This window comes from Ambystoma mexicanum, chromosome 11, assembly GCF_040938575.1.
Source record: "Ambystoma mexicanum isolate Mex_15411 chromosome 11, UKY_AmexF1_1, whole genome shotgun sequence".
In the NCBI taxonomy this organism is placed as follows: domain Eukaryota; kingdom Metazoa; phylum Chordata; class Amphibia; order Caudata; family Ambystomatidae; genus Ambystoma; species Ambystoma mexicanum.
This window is the reverse complement of record NC_090934.1, coordinates 233981479-233995636: the sequence shown is the minus strand read 5'-3', so window position 1 is coordinate 233995636 and position 14158 is coordinate 233981479. Positions and strand designations below refer to the sequence as shown.

Below are 14158 nucleotides of genomic sequence, written 5' to 3'. Positions count from 1 at the left end.
AAAAATGAAATGTGCCAACACATCTCATCACCTACGTCCAAAAAAAGAGCAGCCCAATCCACAAGGGACACCTGAATGGGCACATTTTATATGCGCGCCTATTCAGATGGCCTTTTTCACCTCCTTGAGCAAATCGGGGGGCGTTTCTGCCAATTTAAAAGCGCATCCCACATTTCCAAGCAAGATGCACTTTTAAATGTGCAGAAATTGTAGGCAACCCTACGCGCACAGGATGTGGGGGTGCCACTGCATGACAGTCTTTCCTGACCCTGTCATGCATTTCTTTTAAGGTATGAACCGCTGCTGTGTCGCTTGCATTTCTGTTGCTCAAACAGGATAAACATGTGTTTTTTGGGTTGCATTTTAATCCCTGTGAAAGGCGCAGGGAGCTTGCAGAACACTGTCGTGAGAGCGCTTCTATTCAAGGTACTACCCATTTTGACCTACAAAAATCGATTGTAGGTACAATTTGACCTATTTCGGCCAGGACCATTCAATCGAGTTTTATACCAAACCTGTGTTGCGGGGGTGTCACCCGCTCTCCATGTTCAATATTTTTGGGCTTGGGGATTGAAGGGGTGTCCACAGCTTCCTCAAAATTGGAGGCAGGTCATCGGAAAATCCCAAAATGACTAAAAAGGGACCCCGCGGAGTCGGATCCGACCCATGTTAGAGAGACGGATCTGATGCTGCAGGGTTGCAGGGGAAGCCGCAGCGACCAAGCAGTTAGGTAGGGGAGGGGGGGGGGTGTTGATGAAAGGTACATTTTGGGTTGTTTGGCTGAAGTGCAAATCAATTTGCGGCGAAAATTGACTACGGTCAATTCCGCCGCAAATAATTACTCTTCGGTCAAACAACCCAGAACTCTATTCAAGACAGCTGGCCAGCGCACAATTTGCGCTACAGCTCAAGCCTGTGGAAATGCGCCGGTCACCTTTGAGAATAAGGTGACCTGCTCTTTTTCAAAAATGGGTCGTCTAAAAATAGCATAGCCTCAGTACTATTTTGAAATGCCCCATTTTTTGAGGATCTGGGTCAAAATCTAAATTTAAAAAAAAATGAAAAAATGGTCACACTATGAGAGGGAAAGGGGAGAGAGGGAGAGTGATGGGTGAGATGTGAAGTGATAGGCAAGAGAGCAGAGGAAGCAGTGATGCGGTGGGACAGAATTCCGAGAGAGAGCTTAGTTACAGAAAGTAGAGGGAGCGTGTGGTCAGTGAGCTAGAAAGCAGAGAGGAAGCGGTTGGCCGTAAAGAGGCAGTGAGCTGCAGATTGGGAAAAAGGATGAGGAAAGAGTGCGATAGAATGGGAGAAAGGATGCAAGATGCAGAAGCAGCACAAACGAATGAAGGACTGTATATTGCGGGAGGAATTGAGAGTTTAAGGTGTGAGTTGGGAGTATGATTTGGAGTGTGGCAGGGGCTGGGGAGTGCAAATTGTGACTTGACAGTGTGACATAGCACGTGAGTATATGTATGACAGAGGTTCAGGAACGCAAGTTGTGATGGGGAGTTGGCGAGATGTGCGATGTGTGTTGGTGAGAGGTGTGTGGGTGTTTGAGGGATTGAAGAACATAGAAGGGGAATATTTTCAGCATTACAACTGATGATGATCAATTTAGTTAATACTATTAAATAGGCATGCACATTAAACCAAAAATGTAGCCAAATCAAACAATGTTCTGCCAAGCCAGAGACATCTGGGACTCTCCCTATTAAATTAATACAAAAGATACATAATAATGATATCCTGGCTCTCTTGTAGCCTTGCACTCTGCCTCTTTCCTGCAAATTGGCAATCTTACACCATCCAGTTAATAAAAAATGTCCCGCAAAAATCATGCAATAAATAAATGTTTGCGCCACAATATTTGCCCTTTCATGCAGCAAAATTTGCCATTTCATGCCGAAAAATCCTGGAAGGGCTGACTGAAGGTGCTGTGCGATACAATGTAAAGATGATGCCTATGGAGTTTGTCAGACTCCAAAGTCAAAAGAAACAGAGACCAAATCACAGAAAAATACTAGAGTGTGAAAAAGGTCTCACTCTCTCTGGGTTAAAAATTAAAAGTCCTAAAGTCCAGCAAAAGTGCTAAGACTTTCTCATACAGAGTGTTAAGATATGGGCAGTGTGTCTGCCAAGGAGAAGTCCTTGAACTTTGCCTTTTGTGTTGGAGGACTATTCATTTACACTGACATTCTGAAAGAACCCTTAATGTTTTAGTTGAGGCAGGGAAACCACACAGAGTTAGGGAAAGTAAGGTTTTCTCTTTATTTTCTTGACTGATACAAGTGTATAGCAATAATCATGCCACCTGTGTGCCAGTCTCTTCCTTCTGCTTCCCTACAGTACCTGTAAAGACCTTTGGAAAACCACCTATATTATGAGCAATGCGGGCTTGAGATATGGCAGTGTAGCTTCCCATAAATGTCAAGTGTCCATGGTGCTTAGATTTCACGCTTCAACATAACGTCCTCTTAAGACTTTCCACTAATTGTGCATGTTTTTTTCAAGCGCAAGCTTGAAAACAACATCCCTTCAACTAAAGCTTTTGACAGAATTTCCGAAGTGTTTATAACTGATGGTGCTTTGTAATGTTCATACACTGTCAAAAATACCTCTTTACATACATAGCTTAACCCCACTGGGACAGTAAAAAAGGTAGGGTTATGGGGACAATGGATGATGAGAGATGCAGGGTTAAAAAGTAACCGACAAGGATAAGGCACATGATGGGATGTAGTGGTAATGAAAGAATGGCAAAGATAAGGGCCGTCAGGGTAATAAAGGTATTCCGACAATGGTGAGGTTGCAGGGGTTATGAGGGACTAACTAGGATGGGGTGTCAATCTGGTAATGAGGCACTGTGACCAGGATAAATATGTTAGGGTAAGGACAAGGACACTTTTTGGGAGCCTTTGTATGCCCATATATAATATTATGGAATACATTTAATGCTTGTTCACAATAACGCACATAACCAGTATTTTGCTGGTTTCCCACTTATTTTCCAAACAACGAACATCACATAATTTCAGGTATTTGTACGCTTTCAATATCTAATGTAAAATACAGTTACTTAAAAATATATATGTATATTGTGTGTGTACTGTCTGTATTGCAAATATAAAAACAGATCCTTCATCTGTTCATTTCATGGTGTGTTTGGGCCCTTTCATCCATTCATTCAGCACTTAAATGTTTTTTTCCATTTGTGTGTACAGGAAATATATTGATAACCGTTGTCCTTAAAAAGTGAATATGTCGGATTTGGATGACCGAAATGCCAGCATGTATTCTGTCTGCGTTTGAAGTTCAACATAAGGGTTATGATTGTGCAAAAAAAATGTGAAAAATCAAAGTAGAAAAATTCAAGATATGCATCCAGAAAGTGCATTTTTTGTTAGCCTATGGAAAACCCAATGCAAACGAGCACTCTTCTGCATGTTCATAAAACGTCACCAGATTTGGCAGCAGTGAAGTAAAAGGTTATACAGGAAAAAGTATTTTCATTTTTCTATGGGAAGTGTCAAGTAATCTCAACTCACCACAACACTTATGTATTGTGACAAGGCCAACACCCTCTCCTTGTCAAGAGGCGAGGGGGATCCCCTCTCAGGATGGGAGGTCAGGGGAGAGGGTGAAGGTATGAGGGTGGGGCGGGGTGGAAAAAGTTGTCCAACCTTACAGAGGACCGACGTCAGTCCTAACCCAGACAACGATGGCAGTGGAGAACTCCAATTCCCACTCTCCCCATGCCAGGCTATTTCTGAGCAGTCCACTTTTGCCTCATGCCATACATATCTCAGCAAGATGCTTGCCAGTGTTCTCTTATTTCTCCTACTGACTTTTCACGCAAAAGGGAAAGCAACAAGAAGCATCAGAGAGAAAACAGTTATGTGTCGCATGCCATCTGCCAGGACCCAACCACTAGTGATGAGCCCCGCAGGATTCGACAGTCAGCCAGTGCACGGCAGACCGGGAAGCTAGATTGCACTGCCATGCAGATGCGCCGGTAACAGCAAGCCGCAACCAACAACCGGAGACCCGCAGGCACTAATACGGAGCATACAACTCAACAGGACTCACCTGTGGGCTCTGACTAATTGAAGTTATTCATCCCTTCTCCCTAGGGAGAGACTCCCCCTTTGAGGCTAGGGCGGCAAGCCCTACCCGCAAGACTCTCCCTAGGTGTCTGGGCAAGTGGGACCTCACTGGGAGAGAGTCCTCCTTACGGGACAGCGACTCCCGTTTCTGTGAGGAACATCCTAAGCCACACAACCCAGTAGCATACATGGGACTAACTGCTACAAAGACTTAAAATACCACATAGTTGTTTGGCTGAAGGTAATGCTGGAGCCTACCAACATTAAGAAGGAAATGAGAAAGACTCTTTCAGAAGACATGCATACTTAACTGGACGAGTGGAGGAAGCTGGAGAGGCACACAGTATCCTACGCCAGGGAAGTTCCATGACGGGAGCATGCCTGAGGGAGGCGGGCCAGAGAGCAGTCGCAGAGCCTGCAACTTTCGAAGAGAAGCTGAATGCCAGACAATGGAGGCCCAGCATATCCGACAACGGGAAAACCGATGTATCGCTGGAAAGCAGAGTCCTGCTACCGTGGTGGGCAGGGTGCCCAAACAAACACGCCAAGCCCATCTGAAAAGTAAACAGGAAGCCGCTTCCAAATGTAGGGGAAGCCGAAAACAGATCAGCACGAATTAATGAACAAGTTATTGGGAACACAAGCAGTTTCCTAACCACCTGCTCCATACACTGCAGAAAGACAGCCATGAACGAGGAGAAAGAAGGAGAAACCCAGTATTTGAGAAGAGCCCCGAGCGAACGCAAGAGCCTGCAGAGAGTTAACAGGGAGAACGGGAGGGACTGGAGGTCGCCGGGCAATGGAAGACGAGAAGAGGAACTTGTCCCGAGGAGTTACTGTATGTAAATCTATGTAATGGGAACTGTATAAAGCTAAAGAGGAGGGAATTGAATAACCCTCACTGGGAAGTAGACGAAGGGTCCAAACCAGAACCTAATAATAAAAGTGAAAATATTATGATCAACAAGCTGCAAAGACCAGAAACTGTGACAAAGTCTTGTAAGAGAGCAGGACAGACAAACTTGCAAAGTACAGAAAGTGGCGACAAAGAATCCATAACAAGGGGAAAGATCAAGTGGGTAAAAACCCCAGCCAAGCTGAGGGAGCATGGATCAATAGACTGTGGGAGGTGTAAAACCTCCAGTAAGAAGTGAGGAAGTATCATGACAATGGGTGGGGCAGTACCTGAAGTTGCAATGCGTAGGAGCGAGCCCTTCGGGGGATTAAATTCCATTCCGCAGGACTCTGGCAGCGACCCGACGTCTGGCGTTGGCGCGCATACTGCAGCACGTAGAGGGCGCTCATGAGGAAGTCCAGCAATCTTCCACTGTCGCCATAGCGACCAGGAGACCGTTTTGGCTGCCAGGAGGACCTGGAACAGAGTAGGAGAAGGAGAAGGACAGTTGCAGGGGTAACGAGGAATGGAGACATGGATGATGGTTGCAAGGTGTAGAAAGGTCAAGGCAAGGATACAAGTGACACAATATAGGTGCGCTTCAAACTATGAAGTTTCTTCCATGTCATGTATGGAAGGGCTTGGAACGCCTACAGAACAAGGATCGAAATGGAGTGGGGCTGGGAGATATTTAGCTTTTGCTTGCAGCCTAAAAGAACCAGAGCAGCTGGATACCAACCTCTACAAGGAGCTACTTTTGGCTCGCCAGGCCAACTAATGCCGAACAAACATACCGATGTGAATTAAACTCTGTGCATTTGGGATGATGTATAAATAAATATTAGGACACATCTTTGCAACATTTAAAGCATAAGGGGGGGGGTCCATAAATATTGGACAAAATAATCGGTTTGCACTTTATGTGGAAGTTAGATTTGCGGAACGCTAGATACTGGCAACTTGTTGCCCGGGGGGTTGTTCCTGGTCACTGGGTAAGGCTGGATACTGTGACAAATCTGACGGCTTTGTCACCGATTCCCTGGAAGGAAGCCTCTCGAGGAGGGGGGACGGGTTACCAGGGTGCTTTCAAGTGAATGCTGTGTACTGCATACTACGTGAGCAAACCCAAGTGAAGGCAGAGCAAAGTTTACCAAAACAAAAATTGTTGAAAAAGCAAGCCTAAGTGAAGAGTATTTTTGAAAGAGCCAGTAAATGCAGTACCATTATTACCGATACAAACATTGTGGAAGGAAAAATCCTAAATAAAAAGGCAGTATGAACATTGTCAAGAGAAATAGCCTAAGCAAAGGCAGTGAAGTTATTACAAGTGTGAATAGTGCTAACAGCAAGAGCTTAAATAAGACAGTGGGAGAAAGAAAAGGTTGCTGACTCGATACTAAAGTATTGATGTGAGCTGGATACAAGAGAACGTGAACTAAGAGTGCAAAAGCCCTGGCAGGTTAGTGAACCAGGCAAACAGCGAGTCTGGGACTTGCACCCAAGCAAGGAAGTGAAGATACCCTTCAGGCGAGTATAGCAGGGGGAGGAAGAAGGATTGTAAAAGCTAAGGGATCAGAACCCATACATGGAACAGATAAGTTAAGATTCCTACCCCCTTTGAGAGGAATAAGATAAAGGAACAATACCCTTGCTGGAGAGCAGACCAGGGAAAAGGATTGAGAAAGCTGAGAAAATGCAGGGGTTGGAGCCCCTATATGTTAAAGATGTTAACAGATAAGGGAAGACTCCTGCCCCTTTAAGGACTCAAGAGACGGGTGTTGCGATAATCATTGATGCAAAAAGGGAAACGCCTTATGCCTGAAAGGAATTGAAGTATCAAAAGAATAGACAAAATAATGGAACCCTGGAAGGGAAGTAAACCAGGAGAGAACAACAAGTAAATAAATATGTTGTGGAATAGTGACACAGGGCAAACCATACCCCTTGAAAGAGGGCCAAGAGCACAATAGAGAGGGAGAAAGTGAATATAACAAAGAACATTGAAACCATGGAATCAGTGAAGATGAAAATGGTTGAAGGGTGGAGCCGCACCCCCCCAACCCCCCCTCTTTTTAAACTGAGATAACGACATGGATGAAAAGGAGCACTCAAGGAGAGTCATCTCCTTGAGAGGCACCAGAACATTATTAGCTGTACCAGAAACACAGGACCTATGTGGAGAAACCAGAAGAAACATAGGGGAAGGGAGAACTCATTTCATGGTGGAACAACATTTCCTTTTTTCTTTCATAATCCTTAGAATTTTATATTTGGAACTATAATAAGTTATACGTTTATAGCTCAGAGAAATCCCTATTTTCACTTTGTATTTAGTTTAGCATGTAAGAGTCAGTTTAGAGTTTTTGACACAGAACAGGGGACTTATTTATCGAACATCCTGACGCAGACGTTCATTAGCTTTGTTTAGGCAGGAAACCACTAAGACATAGGGATAGGTAGGATTTCCCCAAACCCCTTTTATTATTTCGATAATAAAAGTAGTATATTAAACTCGTAACCTGATACTGTGTCCGACACTTACAATACCCATGAGCTGCTTTTAGCTGCTGCTTATCCAATCTTAATTTCAATCCCTGTAGGAAATGGAGAAAGAGCTACAAATAAGGGTGTTACTAATGAAACAGTTTAATAGAATGAACAACACACAGACTAGAAGGGTGCATCTAACACCTCAAGTGGGTTTCCTAAAATTGTAACATTTCTAAGTTAGTGTTAAAGACTCCTTGCTCCTCCAGGAACACCCAAAGCAAGTCTCAAAGGTACAGCTAACAGAAGGATCCAAAACCTACCTTGAATCCTTAGTCTCCTAGCTGAACCTAAACTAAAACGAACATGTTCAAAGGCTTGGCCAATGAAAGACTTCACAAAAACTATTCCAGGTGTTACAGTATAGACCCTTCTTCGAACATCCTGCTTTCACAATGCACCAGAACTTTCATGGTCCTCTGGTTTTTCAGGCTTCGGTTCCCAGCTTTCACTAGGTGGTCCTCCAATGCTTCGTGCTGCACTTTTGGGTCTCTTCCCCAAGATCTGGTACTTGATGCCAGGTAGTTCTCTTCAGAGCTTTCAATTCGGAGTCTGGTCTCTCCGAGACGTCAGTAATCCATGTATGCAGTCAACATATTCAGGTCTCTTCTTAACCGTTTGGGGTTTCTCAGCATTTACTGTGTAGGTTACTCACAGACCTTGGGTTTCTCAGCATTTAGAAAGGGACTGCAGCAAAGTGGCCATCTTCGGATCTATGTGATCACTGTGGCGCCCTTAAGGTTTAAGTTACTTACCTGCAACTATTGTTCTCCAGCATGGGTCTGGCATGGATTCACATGCTCATGAATATTCCCCGTCGTCAGGCTGGGAATCATTGGTAAAAGAAAAAACAGTTTAACTTACAAATTGTATTTCTCATCTAAACCAATCACTGTCCTTTGGGTCATACTGCCCCCATCCAATGACAGCCCTCTCCCTAAGCTCCACAACCGATGGCCATCTTCAGATTTGGTAAGCACGTAAAGTGGCAGTATGAACCAAGAAGCAGGAGTGTTTGCACGTGAATCCATGCCAGGCCCATGCTAGAGAACAATAGTTACAGGTAAGTAACTTAAACCTTCTCCAGCATGGGGTCTGGCATGGATTCATAGGCTCATGAATAACGATTACACAGCAGTACATTTACAGAACCACAGGAAGTGGCAAGGCTCAACAGAAGCAATAAACACCAGTGTGTGCAGGGTTGTTAGAATATCCAGCGACATGTCCCTATGTCTAGGGGTGAACAGAGCCAGCGGAGTCGGGTCTGGGCTGATGCACCTCCTCTTGCAAGCAGGAGACCCCCTTTGTGATCCGGGTAGCACACGTCCTGCAGATCAATGTCCTCGTCGGTACTCTAGTAGATCTGCTCTGGTCTGTCTGGGACAGCCCCCTTATCCACATGCCGGAGAAGCACCACCAGAGGGACTGTCTTTCTCTCCTCAGGAAGCTGCTGGGTCCATGCGGTCGCTGGGTCCATCCCTGACTCCAGTATGGCCACCACCTCAGGGGTAAGGGCACTCGTGGAGTGGCCGCCACCTCCTTCGCTGATCCACTCTCCTTCAGCGCTATCGCAGCGGTCGTCGTTGACTTATACTATGAGCTTGTTGCCGCTTTCGTCGACAGTGCCGTCCACTCCGTTAACCTGGCATGCTGTGAAGCTTCGACGAGTCCTCCCCGGACTTGTCCTTCATTGGCTTATCCGCAGACACAAAGTTTTGCCGGGTTTGGGGACTTCCTCTTTGAAGGTGACCCTTTCGATGTTAGACTCACCGTAGAGGTGGCTGGTGATGGTTATTCCCTCTTGCCCGACTCGGGACCCGCATCAGCGGCGCAGAGCTTGGCCTTCTCTTGGACCACCGCAAGCGGGGTGCCCTCAGAGGATCTTGACCACCTCTCGGAAGGAGTTTGCTGCTCGGACCGGCCAGTACTGGATGGGGCTCGACTCTGCCCTGCGGTGACCTTGCTCGACTTGAGCAACGCCGACAGTCTTCTGTATCTGTTCATTTTTTGGTTTTCTTTGAAAAACCACTGCACACTTCTCATCCCCTCCTCATTGTGGTCCGGATGCAGACAATGTAAGCATTTGTGATGCCGATCTTTCGCAAAGACATTCCTTAATCCACACTTCGCGCAGAGTTTGAAGAGGCTTCGACTCTCCTTCTCCCCATCATGGTTGAAAAAGCGCAAAATAGGCCCAACTTGGATGACGATCCGATGGTGGATAAAGATCTTTGCCGTTAGCGGATGCCCCACTGCCGGCCTCTGTCCGTTGTCGAAGAATCTTAGCAAAAGAATCCGTCACAATTCGAACCATTTTGGATAAAAATAGGAATAAACAAGAAAATAGCTTGCAGAACAACTTGAGGACTCCTAACTCTGAAGCATGCAGTAAAAACCTGAAGATGGCCACCAGGGGTGGAGCTCAGGGAGAGGGCCGTCGTTGGATGTGGGAAGGTTGACCCAGAGGACAGTGATTGGTTTAGAGGAGAACTACAGTTTTAAAGTGAAAGTGAACCTGTTTTTTCTTTTACCGAGGATTCCCAGCCTGACGACGGGGTTATTCATGAGCATGTGAATCCATGCCAGACCCCGTGCTGGAGAATGTCGACTACAAAAATGCTGTCTTACTTTACAGCGGGGTGCAGTGATCACATAGATCACTTGTTACCTGCATCCCCCTACGCACCAACGTATTTACCATCTTGGCGGCACACTTGTGTGGGCTGCCGACTCCCCACTATCCCTGCGGCGTCAGTTCCTACCCTCTTAAGTGGGTCAGAGCTGGCACAGAAGGGCCCTTTTTTGAACTTTGTCACTCTTCATCTGATGGGCACGGGGGTCACCCCCACAACCCCTGACCACCATTACCCCGAACAAGGGGAACAGTGTAATGGGGTGGGATCCAGATTGTTGTAATGCGCAAAGGCGCAGTATTGGTAATGTCGCCATTATCGTGGCGACATTTTGGTATGATACCACCATCTTGTACTAGGCTATAGTTTCTCGGTCTCAGTAGGGTGTGGCAAACATACCCTTCTCCCTGTCTGCTGCTGCTTTTGCTAGACTCACCAAACCTTGTTTACAGTGCCTAAAACTGGTGAGTGAATTTGTACTGCTCCTTGTGCTTGATTCTGTCTGCTAAGGTATTGGCCTTTTCCCTTGGCTCCCCGTAAGCCAACCTTAAACTTGGTAGCAACTACTACGTTTTAGTTAACTGCAACATGTGGCAATTCAGACATAAGAGGCGGACCAGAGGACATGGTTCAACAATTCAATGTATTAGAGCAACTATACAAAACCTCCTCTAACCCTAGTTCTCTGAAGAAGTCGCTACAATACAAAATAAACTGGTGCTCTTCGGGACATCTCATGAATAGATGCTGTCATCTGTCCAAATCTATGCTAACCTACTATTTGCCCTACCACTATTCAAAGAAAAGAAAACCCTAAGCTTGAGTAACCTCCCACCCCCCTTTTCCAATGATTTACTGGTGGCTGGTTTTCTGACCCCCACTCCACCCAAATAATTCTTCTGGCATCTTTCAGTTCTTGGCTAAGTATCAAAGTCCCCAAAGCAATAATATGTCTCGGCTATCCTTTTTGGTTGCAAACAAGGTCTTTGGCAAAAGAAAATTGTTCAAAACATTCCTTGCTTCATCCCATCTCCTGGGAAATCTCTTCTGCACCTGGATAGGCCGGTATTTACAATGGCCTAGGTTCAATGTGTATGGTCTCCAAATTGTTCACATTCTCAGCTTCAGATAGGCTATGGGCTTGGCCAGCTTCAATTGATTTGCCTTTTCACTCACCCCCTTTTTGGGTAATTGGTTTCTCAGCCCCGAGTGGGCTGTAGGCCCAGCCCTACTGGGGTGGTTGCTCCCCCCTGCTTTTGGGGTATTCCTATTCTTAGTCCGCTGTGGCCAATGGGCCGTTCAACCCCGTTTGATAGCTTGTTTTCCTCGTGCCACATTCAGGTACTTAGCCCAGCATTTTCTCAACCTTTCTTCTCTCTACTTCATCGTTTCTTCACGCAATGTTTGGTTTTACAGCCCTACGTGCATTTGTGGCTTGTTCAGCTTTACTTTACTTGCTTTCGTAAGCCTTTGTGGGATATTTGGTATTCTAGCCCAGTGCAGGCTTTGTTCTGGCCTCACCGCTATCAGCCCGCTTTTGATATATGGTTGCGCACCTCTCTTTCAGCGGCAGCATCTGTGAGGGGCTTTGCTCTATAGAACCGATGTGGTTCGCCTTCCCAGACCTGGCGTTGGTCTGCATGGTCTTGTTTCTCTTAGTGGATTCTCTGCTTTGGGGCATGCAGGCTTTAGACGTCCCTTTTGGTTGGATGTCTCCCTGCTGTTACTTGGATCGGCATGGCTTTCTCTTGCTTTGGCTGTCCCAGGTTCTCTGTGTAATCATTCCACAGGCCTTCAAGACTCTCTGCCCACCACGCTAGCGCTGTGGTTGTTTGTTCTGCTTTTTCTTGTGAGGGAGGGTCTCCCTCAGTGCGAAATGCACAGGCTGGGGGTTTCCGTTCCCTGGCTAGCCCTCAACGGGTGCATTGGAGTTTCTCCCTGTGAAGAGTGGTAAAATGCCATTTGTTCTGGACTTCACTAAAAGGAGTAACAAATACAGGTCAGATACCAAGCCACAGCGAAGTATGACCCCTTCCAAACAAGAATTGAAGTGACCCAATTGATGCGCAAGATTAGGCTAAAACAATTTTTGGGAGATGAGGACACAGTCTGATATGACGGTCTTACGTCTGCCATCTCAATTCTTTCCTCCATCGGATACCAATACTGCAGAATCCATCACTTTGAACAAGCACTTCTGAAAAGGATTGGAAGAGGCAATACCCTTTGTACATCATAACTTCTCAAAGGAACCGGCAGCATTGACTGATCTAATCAACAATAAGTCTATTGTTATAAAAGCACCCGATAAAGGGGCTGCTACTGTAATAAAAATACCACTGATTACACTAAGATGCTAGACACCTTGCTTCAAGATGGCAATAGTTACAGGAAACTACCTACAGATCCTACACCCAATATTAGGTCCTTGATAGCCCCAATTATTGAAAAAGCAATAGGAGAAGGGCAAATTAGGGCGAGGGAAGATGCGTTTTTGACACAGACATACCACTGACTCCCGCCTTTTATGTCCTTCCTAAAATCCATAAAGGTATTAACCCTCCACCAGGCCGGCCCATTGTGTCCAGCATAAAATCCATATTGAACCATTATCCCAATATGTGGATTTGTTTCATCAAAGACGAAAAATCTGGAGTCTTTTGTGAAAGATTCAACAGCCATACTTAGTCTGCTTGTAACATTAACATTCAATGTTGAAACCCAATGGCTAGTCACTATGGACATTGAGGTGCTCTACACCAAGATCCCACAAGCTGATATGGTGGCAGCTGTCCGACTCCTTGATTCCGATACAGAATTGGGCAATGGGCATGGCTCCTTTATCATATAACTGGCCGTGATCGCCCTTACCCAAAATGTCTTTTTGTGTGAAGAGACATATCAGCAGATCTCAGGCACAGCTATGGGAGCTACTTTTGCCCTCAGCCTGGCCAATATATATGTACACCAATTTGAACATGTGTATCCGGCGACCATCCCGTTCAAACAGCAGATCTCCGTTTGGCGCCTATACATAGGACATTTTGGTAATTTTTTAAGGTTCAGCAGAAGAACTTGCACTTTTCAATACATAGCTGAATGGATGTAACACGCACCTGAATTTCAGTATCGAGTCAAGTAGACAGGAAATACATTTTCTGGATCTCCACATCACGGCACAAGAGGGAGAGCACACATCGAAAGTATATATATATATATTTTTTTTTAAAGTACGGACCGGAATTCGCTACTGGCATATTCCAGCTACCATCCACGAGCACTACGTGACAATCTCCCCATTAGACAATTTTTGAGGTATAGGCGGACCTGCACTCGCCTGGGTGACTAAGGCATTCAGGCAAGTGCCCTCAAAAAACAATTGGTACAGAGGGGATATCCAAAAAAGATTGTGAATATGACATGTAAAAGAGCTAGAAACATCCCATGGGACATTACCCTACAACAGCAAGCAAAAACAGCCGTCAGGGAGAACATCACTGCTGTCTTTAGCTATTCACCACTCTTTAATGTACTAACGAGAGAAATAAGAAAACACTGGCCGATCCTCAGTACTGGATCCAGTGCTTTGGCACAGCAAGCGTTTGCCATTAAACAGAGACAAAACCTAAGGGACCGTCTAGTCCACACACTGATCATAACCATTGATCAGGATGACGCGAGGGCTACACAACAGTCACATTGCAGTACCAGCATTGACATTGGATGGAAGACACCATGGCAACAAAGAACATTTACTAATTGCAACAGCACAGGGGTGGTAGATCGTCTCACTTGCCCGTGCTTACTGCACTATGTAGGGATGACAGCAAGACCCATTAAGAAAAGGCTAATTGAGCATAAGTCAGGTATCAGAACTTTGAAACTCACAGCACCAAATGGTACCACATTTTGTGTCCATGGGCCCTACTGCAGAAGATTTTAAAAGGACAGTGCTTGAGAAGATAGGTCAAGTT

The 14158-nt window shown here is 45.5% G+C and overlaps 1 protein-coding gene across 3 annotated transcripts in view; it reads right to left on the bottom strand.

The window, feature by feature from the left end:
* The window catches only part of MED18 (mediator complex subunit 18), a 361400-nt gene that overhangs the window by 27176 nt on the left and 320066 nt on the right, over nucleotides 1-14158 (bottom strand). Inside the window, exon 3 of one of the 3 annotated variants that reach the window (XM_069622939.1) lies at nucleotides 5292-5478. The exons of the other annotated variants lie outside the window; for them this stretch is intronic. Coding sequence (XP_069479040.1) covers nucleotides 5292-5340 — 49 coding nt within the window. The 5' untranslated portion in view covers nucleotides 5341-5478. The remainder of the gene's footprint in view (nucleotides 1-5291; nucleotides 5479-14158) is intronic. 3 annotated transcript variants of the gene reach the window in all.